This window comes from Henckelia pumila, chromosome 3 (assembly GCF_033568475.1).
Source record: "Henckelia pumila isolate YLH828 chromosome 3, ASM3356847v2, whole genome shotgun sequence".
Lineage (NCBI taxonomy): Eukaryota > Viridiplantae > Streptophyta > Magnoliopsida > Lamiales > Gesneriaceae > Henckelia > Henckelia pumila.
In genome coordinates, this window is record NC_133122.1 from 35746845 (window position 1) to 35757201 (window position 10357).

Genomic DNA, 10357 nt, shown 5'->3' on the forward strand with positions numbered 1-10357 from the left:
TTTCACTTTCAATGGATGTGTAATCAGCTGGAAAGCTACATTACAAGCTATAGTAGCTTTGTCCACCACGGAGGCAGAGTATGTGGCTATTACTGATGCAGCTAAGGAAGGGATTTGGCTCAAAGGAATTTTGTCAGAATTACTTGGGAAGATAGTTGAAGTCAAGATTTATACGGACAGCCAAAGTGCCCTACATTTGGCCAAGAATGCTGCACATCATGAGAGGACCAAACATATAGATGTCAGATTACATTTTATCAGAGATCTGGTGGAGCATGGAAAGGTCCAGATAGAGAAAATTGCAACTGAAGATAATCATGCTGACATGCTTACAAAGTCCGTGCCTAATGTGAAATTCCAACACTGCCTGGACACAATTAGTGTTGGAAAACTTGATGTGGTTCCTTAGTCGCTGGTGTGTGGTCCAAGGCTCATATGAATCCAAGGTGGAGATTTGTTAAGTTGGATTGCATATGATGGTTCAAGACTCGGTTGGTTGGTGATTGGCAGTACACCATTATCAGTTAGGGTGGTCATGCATCAGATAACAGCTCCACCAACCTCCTAACTAACCAATAAGTAGTTGAGAAGCAGCAATAAAAAGGGATGCAAGTCCATGCAGAAGTTACTTCGATCCATTCCTTGTTTGAGAGACTGTGAAATTGCTTGTAAGTTAGGAGAGTTTCTGAGTCCTGTATCTTTGTTTATGCATGTGAGGGTGTGCTTGTTTAGATCATATGTGATCGAGTGTTTGAAGATTGTAACCCAAACGATTTCTCATACACCTTTCAATATAGTGATTGAGCCTTGGAAAGTGGATGTAGGATTTTAATCCGAACCACTATATATCGTTTGTGTTCTTATTGAATTCTTTGATCCGTTTTGATCGGCAATCGATCGATTCTTCTTGAATTGTATTTCTCGATTATCTTGTTGAACGCCTGAAGCATAACAAATATAATATATTTTGAAACATAAAATTTCCTGTGAGACGACCGTTAATTTTATTGATCAATTTTGTTAGATGAATTATCTACTCCATCGATCCATAAAAAATATTATTTTTTATATTAAATTATATTATTTTTCACTCTAAATATGAACACTTTTCACTCACGAATATAAATCCATGAAACTGTTTCGTAGGAATTATTCTACTAAAAATACCAACAAAACTATTTCACTTAATAATGATCTTAATTAGTTCATTATCAAAAATTATATGCAAACCATCATTAAATTTCTTGCTTTTAGAATGTTCTCTAATATTTCTTACATACATATATTTTTTTTATTGAAGCAACATAAATATATATATTTAAATTACATGGAAAACAGACATCACATAAAAGAGATTTTCTATACACTATAAATGAATTAGCATGTGTGTGTGTGTGTATAGAGTATTTGAGCAAGCACTTTGCTTGCGGGCGCATCTAACCGAAACAAAAGAAAGTGGAAACACCAAATTGCTTCACTACATAAATTTCTTTGATGTGACTAGGAATTCCTTAACCACAACATTTAATTTGAGCCGTGAAAAAAATCCAAGAGAGATCGCATCATAAGTTCATAACAACACAACTTTTCCAAGATACCAATTAAAAAGGAGTTTAATTTTATTGGTAAGAGGATATCACAAGCTAATTTTAGGTTATGTATCTTTTAGTAGACTCGAGATATAAAAAATATCGTTTTTATGTTAAAATATTATTTTTAATTGTATATATGAGTTGAGATAATTTGTCTCACGTATATAATCATATAGATCTGTATTTTTTGTTATTGTCGATTTTATTTTAATTTATCCATAATATTCAATAATTCTTATATTTTAAATTATAAATAAAAATAAAATGGTAGCTCCAACCCATCGATCAACTTAAAATTGAAATAGAATGGTGGTTGCACAATTAAAACACATGTACTAACAAGAGAAAACAAATAGAAAATTTCTGTCGGTGGACACGTATACACAAATATAAAAAAATTCAAAAATTTTATGAGAACAAAATTATATTTTCAAACATGAAACCAAAAAAAAAAATCATTAAAAAAAATTGAATATAAAACGAGGACAATGACCACGACCAATCCTTAAGTGTTTCCATCGCTGTCTACGATTTATGAAGCAAAAACAACATAATTGTCCTATAAATCGACCTAATGTGGATTTTGGTCCTCTTGAGTTCTGAATTATGAATTTGAGTATTGGCGTAAGAACTTTGCTTTTTTCCATTTTAGTCCATTCCTTGTCCAAGCATGCATTAACCACATTAGCAAGAAGAGATATGGCGACGTCGTCCATAAAATAATCCGGTATATATATCGTATCATCGACAAGATATGGAGACGTCGATGAAATAATTCGATATATATCGTATCATCGTTGATACAACAAAATGATCAGATGTAAAATAATTATAACTTTAACTTTCAAATTTGATTTGTTAAAGGACCAAAACTGAAATTCGGCGAAGTAAGGGGGCCAAATTTGCACTAATATTCCCATGTAAAAAACATGGTTCATAAAACCAACACTAGCAAGGGTAAGCAAAAGTCTCCTCAAATATGGGACACAATAAATAAATAGGAACATGCACCTCCTCCAAACACACAAGATCAAAGAATCTCAACACGATCGATATGACCAATCCGCGGAGCCTCGACTCCTACCCGCCTTTTGTCGTGGAGAGCCACGAAGTCGACCATCGCGCGAACCACGCCAAAACCCAGCCTGAACCAGATTCTGAACATGAACCGAGCTCAGAATCACTGCCTTTCGTGGATTTGCTGATCAGTAAGCCCGAAAGAATCGCCGAATCTTCCAGGGAATGGGGCATGTTCCGGCTGGTCAACCATGGAGTGGAGTCCAAGTTGTTGAGCAAGATTCTCGAGTGTGCTACTAAGTTTTTCTCACTCAGTTTCGAGTCCAAACAAGCCGAATTCGTAGGCCCGATACAGTACTTCTGGGGCAGCCCCGCCATAAGCTTGGCCGGAAACGCTACGCAAGCGAGCCCTCGCGCTCAAAACCTCCACTGGTTGGAGGGTTTCAATGCTCCTATGGAGAAGATCACTCGGTTCAAGTATGAGGATCCATTGCTCGAGTCTTTCAGGTAAGTCTTAATTATTCGCATTTATGCACTTCATCATAACATCACGTGTTAAAACGTCGTGAGATGAGATGATGAAAGAAATTAAATCGTAAGTAATCATATACGACGATGAATATCGTATGATCTACAGTAGTAGCATCAAGCGACGCCTAAAATTATAAATTGTTTTTCGTCTAGCTAGCTACCTCAGTACCTCTACAAGTCAAATTTTTTAGGTTCTTGATCTCAATTTTACTCGTTAATTCATTATATTTTTAAAATGTTTTTTGTTTTTGTTTTGATTTTAGCATTGGAATATAAAAATTATTGTGTGGACAATAAATCATTAGCTGGTGCTTTCAATGAAAATGAACTGAAATATGCATGTGTATTGAAAAAAGGGTTTTTTGAGTCACTTTCTTGTCCCGATGCAGGTTTGCAATGTGCTCTCATATTAATGTGATAATTTAATATAAAACATTATAAATTTCTAACTAACCCATTAAATTAACTGAGAATACATTTAATAATTAATTAGGTGAACACATTAATTTAAAAAAAAATAATAATGATTTGCGGTCCAATTAAGTACAGCTCCAAAAGCAAGAGGGGCCAATTTTCTGTAGTGGAATGACAGTTAGTTAAATCGTCTTGATTCGCTTTATGCATTTTAGTGAGTCAGAGGCCATAAAAGATTGTTGGAATAAGCACAAAGGCCTTTATGCGCGTAATTTTTTGTCCCTTGTTAGACAGCGCAAAACCATGTTTGGTCCAGGTATCGTGATCGTGTTCGAGATTTAATTGTAATAATATTTTTTTTCGATTTAAAAACAAGTATGCATGTAGCGTTGAAATTATATATAAAATCGGAAGGTTGTGTTTGAATTGAGGAACTTTAAATCAATAAATTTCAAATATATTTTTATTAGTTAAGGAAAATATGAAATTAAGACAAATATGAAATTAATCTAATAATATGATGTGATTTAAAATTCGTTTTACTTCATTACTAATGCGTAAATAAATAGGAGGTGAATTTAATATTTAATGCATTGTTTAATAATATATACATCATTTTATGTTAGATAAGACAAATATGAAATTAATCTAACAATATGGTGTGATTTAAAATTCGTTTTACTTAATTACTAATGCGTAAATAAATAGGACGTGAATTTAATATTTAATGCATTGTTTAATTCTAAACAATAAAATTATAATCAAAATTCATCAACTTAACCTAATTTTGAATACAAATCACATATTTGTTATTTTATAGCATATAAAATCGAACGGATCATAGAATAAACAATTTTGTCTTGAAAAAGTTTGAATGAATATTGTATGTGCTTATTGTAAGTCGTTTTAAGGTTTCCACAATAAGAATAGTGACGTACAAGTACAATATATATTGGAAAAATTGCAATTTTGGTCATTTATGTTTATTACTTTGCGATTTCGGTCCTCTATGTTTTCACATTTCAGTTTTAGTCCTGTATGTTTCGATTTTTGGCAATTTTAGTTTTTTTTTATTCGAAAATAATTACGTGGCACTATACACGTCAGCTCTACATCAGCGCCACATCAGAAAAAATTGTCAAAAAATAAAGATAGTGGACTAAAACTGAAATCTGAAAATATAAAAGGCCAAAATCGCAAAGTGATAAACATACAGAACTAAAAAAAACAATTTTTCCATATATATTCACCGAAAAAACACACAAAACACCTACTTGAATTAATTTCATGAAGAGAATATATAACATGAATATTATTAAACGGCCTCACCGATCTTTCGGTTGGGAAAAATTATCAAGTGAATCTAAATTAAATAAATAGAACAATTTTTAATTAAATCCAACGGTATTCCATACTCAATTAATGACGATTGTATTCAATCTGAAAAAATAATGATTTTTATGGATTTTAGAAGTATAGTGGTATTCAATCATGACTTTTATATACTCTATAAAAGTCTAGTGGTATTCAAAATTGACTTTTTTAGAGTTTTAAAAGTCTAGTGGTATTCAACCTTGACTTTTAAAAACTCTACAAAAGTCTAGTGTTATTCAAAATGTCAATAAACTTTTAATAACTCTATGAAAATCATGACATACAAACATTAATACTTAAGATACAACTAAATTTTGTAAAAAAAATTCTTTGGTCTAACACAAATATTTGGATGGATTTCTAAACTTTTATAATTTACATCTTTTTTTCACATTTCCTCACTCCTCACTATCTCACTCATCTCTATCTCACTTTCTCTCATATTCAAAATGAATTAATATATATATATATATATATTCGTTTTTTCCTAAAATCAAAATAAAAAATATTATTTAAAAATTTGAAATTTTCTAAATATTTTGTGCTTTTTAACTTATGATTTATACCAATAATTTTAATATTTAATGATAATAATATATGATTCAAAAAATTATAATATGATTAGCGGATAACAAACATGATAAAAAAATAAAAATTGACAAATAAATTTTTATGATATAATTGATAAAATAATTTATAAGTTACCATATGTTTTTTTTAAAAAAATGAGTTTACAAAATCGCAAAGTTTTTAGTTTATAATTTTGTAACATTAATATATATATATATATATATATATATATATTTAAAATAAATGAAATCCATTTCATCAATAAATTAAAAAAATATTTCAAATAAATTTATTATTTATGTCAAATAATTATTATTTCAAAGAAAAAAAATAAAAATAATAAGATATATTAAAGATACAAATTCATGTAATTGTATGAAAAAGTTTACAAATCTATATAAAAATCATGCAAAAGTCTACAAAGAATCCACGGAAATCTGTTTGTAAATCCGTGAGATTCTATAAAAGTCAATAAAAATCCATTAACTCCATAAAAGTCTATCATTTTAAAAAGTTACTGAAAGTCATTAAAACTCTGGATTGAATACACATTCTAAATTAAAAAAAGGGACTAAGAGACACAATGCTCAATGATACCAAACTTAACTATGTTGATCCAATTTATTTTTAAATTCTTGCACAATCACAGTAACATTCGATCCACAATTTATTTATTAAACGATTTCTCGAGTTAATAAACCTATTTAAATCTAACAGACGTTCAATTATTGCTAATCGGATTTAATTAGATGTAAATGCATTAAATCTTTGTGGAATTTCAGTTTTCTTTAAAAACATTCCACACGTAAAAATTGAATATTCTATTCATGACTATGAGTTGATTGATATCTATGTTGCTATATTTAACCAATCCTTTACTGATTCATGATTAATCAACTAGCATATAAATAGGTGACAATTTTATTCATTATTAAATCAACATCAACAACAAATTAAAATAATCTATTGAGAACAAATTAAATATCTGATAAGCACAAAACAACAAATTAAAATCCCCAAAATCTTTATATGATTCGGGTTTGTCACTGACCATTTTTGCAATTTATAGATTCGAGGCTTTCGAGTTGGAAACTTTTAAAATATGAACTCCAGAAAATTTTCATGCCAAGAGTACAAATTTTTAATTAAATATTAGCAAAACAGCGATCAATGCGTGTGTGTAACGCTGATCATAATGTAATTATCAAATCATTTGTTAAATCACTTGTTGAAAGAATAAGAATATTGTGAAATTTCAGTAATAGAAAAGTCGGAAATACGTGGAGAAAACTTCCAGCGGTTTTGATGATAAGATGAAGAAAAGCAGTTGTATTTTTGACATTTTCACAATGATGTATTTATACGTACTAATTGGTTAGTAAAAGGAGTAACTTTTTATGTGAATTCTCAATGATTCACATATATAAGACATGATCACAACTTTTAGAAAATGTTTCGACTCAAATTAAACTGATTTGAACTTTTGTGAGCATATCCCGAATGCCCCAATCGATCAATCAAATCATTTCTAATTATTAGTGATCAAAGTCTATTTCGATCCAATGATTCAATCCACAGAATTGTGAATTGTGATTGATGTCTAGAAATTTTAGGGAAAATTGCGAATTTGGTCCGATAATTTTGCTATTTTGTGATTTTGGTGTTCCATCTTTTTAGATTTCAGTTTTAGTTTTACGCATATGTTCTGATTTTTGAAAATTTTAGGTATTTTACGTTGAAAATGCTTATGTTGCGTCAGCTCCACATCAACGTTGCATTTAGTGTCACGTCAGCGCCACATCGAAAATATGATTAAACTTGTCACAAAAAAAAATAAACAAATAAATAATACTAAAATTGAAATCTGACAACATAAAAGATCGAAATCGCAAAGTGACAAACATATATGATCAGAAAACAATTTTCCCGAAATTTTATTATACAATCTTTTAGATACAAATTGATAGTGCATTCAATCAGTGTTTTCAAGTCGGTTCGACAGGATCGACTGGGAATCGGTCACTGGTCCGATCCGAAACACTCCCAAAAACTATTTTAACGGTTGAATCGCTCAGAAACGGTCAAGAACCAGTCAAAACAAGTTGAATCGGTCAAAAAACCAGCCCCAAGAACCGGCCAAGAACTGATTCAACTGGTATTTCGAATTTTTTTATTTTATTTGAAAAATTAGTTTTTTTAAAAAAATTTTAAAACTTTAATTTATATTTTATTATATTTACATGATTATTTGGAATATGTACATTGTTAAAAATAATATTTTAGTATTATTAGTGCTTTTTAATTAATTTATTTATTACTAAAAATATATATAACTATAATTAATATTTTGAACGTTATTTATTTTTCAAACTTGGATAAATATTTTTTTTTTATTTATATACATCTTTTAGTTTTTTAAAATTTAAAATATATTATTAATTATATTATATTATATAAACGGTTTTTCTGTTCGACCATCCGGTTAAAATTTAAAACCGTCCGACCGATTGAAACATTTTTTCAAGGTAAAATCGGTTCGATCACCGGTCCGGTTATGAAAACATTGCATTCAATAGCCACCGGTCATACTTTGTGTATCCAGCATTACATTTTCATTTTATCGGAATTGAATCTTGAAGAATTGGCTCGTAAGCTCTCAATCCATAACTACATAAACACCTTGAAAAGTACTGATCATAATCTGTCTATATATATGTAATTAGAGAAATCCTTTTATCTCAATCATATATACTACTTACTTTGGCTACAAATTTCTTGGGTTATTATCTGATTGAACGTAATTATAGGACATCCATGTACGTGGGAAACGACGAATCTCATCTACAATGCACAAGCTTCTATTCAATTTACGAATATAACGAACTAATTACAACCTTCATTGAATAGAACTTCTATGCTATCAGGAGAAAAGATTAATAAGACTCAAATTAATTGCTGATCGAGTCCACTGTGAAATAATTAATCTTATTCTCTTTAATTAATAAGAGAGTTCAAATATTTGTCACCATGATCAAACCTTGGTGTTTTAATCCTCCTAATTGCTAATTGGTTTTCTATCTTTATTCTGATCCTCTGACCTTTTTGAAAGCCTCGAACTTGTGCTAAATCAATTACACACCTATACCTCGAAAAATCATCATTAAAATGATTGTCAACCATTTTCACTTAGCTAGGCTATATGAATCACAAGTACTCAGATTCGACGACTGTCCCCACAAATCAACAAAAAGAGTCTAATTTTCATCAAGCTTATGTCCTTACCCACGCGTATCCGAGAAACTTGCCAGAAAGTCACCATCCCAAAAATATCCCCGGAAGATATACCTATTAAATTTTTTATGCGTCATATTCTCATTCATGTGTAATAGATTCATTCATAATAGATGTCACCCATATTTTTTTAGAAGCTCGTTTTATTTAAATTTTTTTTTAAACACAATTTATCTCTCGAAAAGGGATTCATTATAGTTTTTTTTTCCTGGGTGTCTTGTGCTTAAAGGGCTTTATTAGAGGAATATGGAAAGCAGCAGTCTTTGGTGGCAGAGAAAATATTCAAAACCATGGCCGAGGACCTCAACTTTTCTCCAACAAAATCCAAGTCCTATTTGTCGTTGGCCTCGGGACTTTTACGTGTGTATCGATACCCTTGGTGTCCCCTGTCGGAGCTGCAGTGGGGCATCGACGAACACACCGACAGCTCGGTCCTTTCGATACTGCATCAAGATCAAGTGGGAGGGCTTCAAGTTCGCAAGGGGAGTAAATGGCTCGACGTGAAACCTAGTCCAGACACACTTGTTGTCAATGTAGGAGACCTGATGCAGGTTTGGACATGACTCAAAACATAGTTTTCGGTTCGTTAGCGACTCGAAAGCATGAGTTTCTTGATAAGAAAATAGTAAAATTTATTCAAATAAACTTATATATAAAGACCTTTCAAAATGATCATTTTTCTAGAAACACAACTTATAACCCTTCAAAAGAATTTCATGGTTTTAGTAATGACATTCTTGGGTAGCTACATTATATATGTGTACACAGTACACTTATGTTAATTGGTCACTTTGGTTTTGTCCTAGTACTTTACTGTTACATTAGTATGTTTTTGTATGTTTTCAGGCAATGAGTAACGACAAGTATATGAGCGTGAAGCACAGAGTGAAGGTGAACAAGGAAAGAGACCGGATTTCGATCGGGTATTTCGTCTTTTCGACCGAAGATGCGTTGATTGAGAGCTCGAACTACAGGCCATTTACTTATGCAGATTTTCAAGCAGATAGGGAGTTGGATTTTAAGACAGTGGGGGCCAAAATTGGCCTTCCCCGGTATCAGATCTCCCCCGAAAATCACCAATCTTGTAATTGAATTTGGTTGTGTGTGTGTGTGTGTGTATGTATGTCTCCACTTCGATATATACAATGATCATATATTATATTTGTGAAGAAATATATATCTGTATTAAAGATTCTTGTCTTGAGTACTATATTAAAGAAGTGAAGCTAGTGTGGCTTGGCAAATTGCAATCATGATTTAGTTATTTCCGATTATTGTTAATTAGAAAATCAGGTTAATGGGTTGATATCTTTGACGCAGTTTTATATTTTTTGAGGGGAAATTACATTTTGGTGTTTTTCGTCATGTGACTCATGTTATATATGTATATATATTGGTCGATTTACGGCATTAATTCACTAATTAATTTTTATTTTTGTTTCGATTTTATTTTCATCTAAATGTTGTGGTGTCGAGAACGGATTATGTGTCATTGAAAATTGATAACGTGACATCATATAGTGGTGATGTATTCTCTTGTTAAAAAAGAACAATGTTTTTATATAAAA

General features: G+C 30.9%; 1 protein-coding gene across 1 annotated transcript; it reads left to right on the forward strand.

Annotated features, from left to right (window-relative positions):
- The first annotated feature begins 2505 nt into the window (after positions 1-2505).
- Positions 2506-9985, forward strand: LOC140892747 (gibberellin 2-beta-dioxygenase 6-like). Its single transcript, XM_073301723.1, has 3 exons — positions 2506-3116; positions 9019-9340; positions 9636-9985. Exons 1-3 carry the CDS (start codon positions 2647-2649, stop codon positions 9879-9881), a joined length of 1038 nt encoding a protein of 345 aa, XP_073157824.1. The 5' UTR covers positions 2506-2646; the 3' UTR covers positions 9882-9985.
- Positions 9986-10357: the final 372 nt, after the last annotated feature.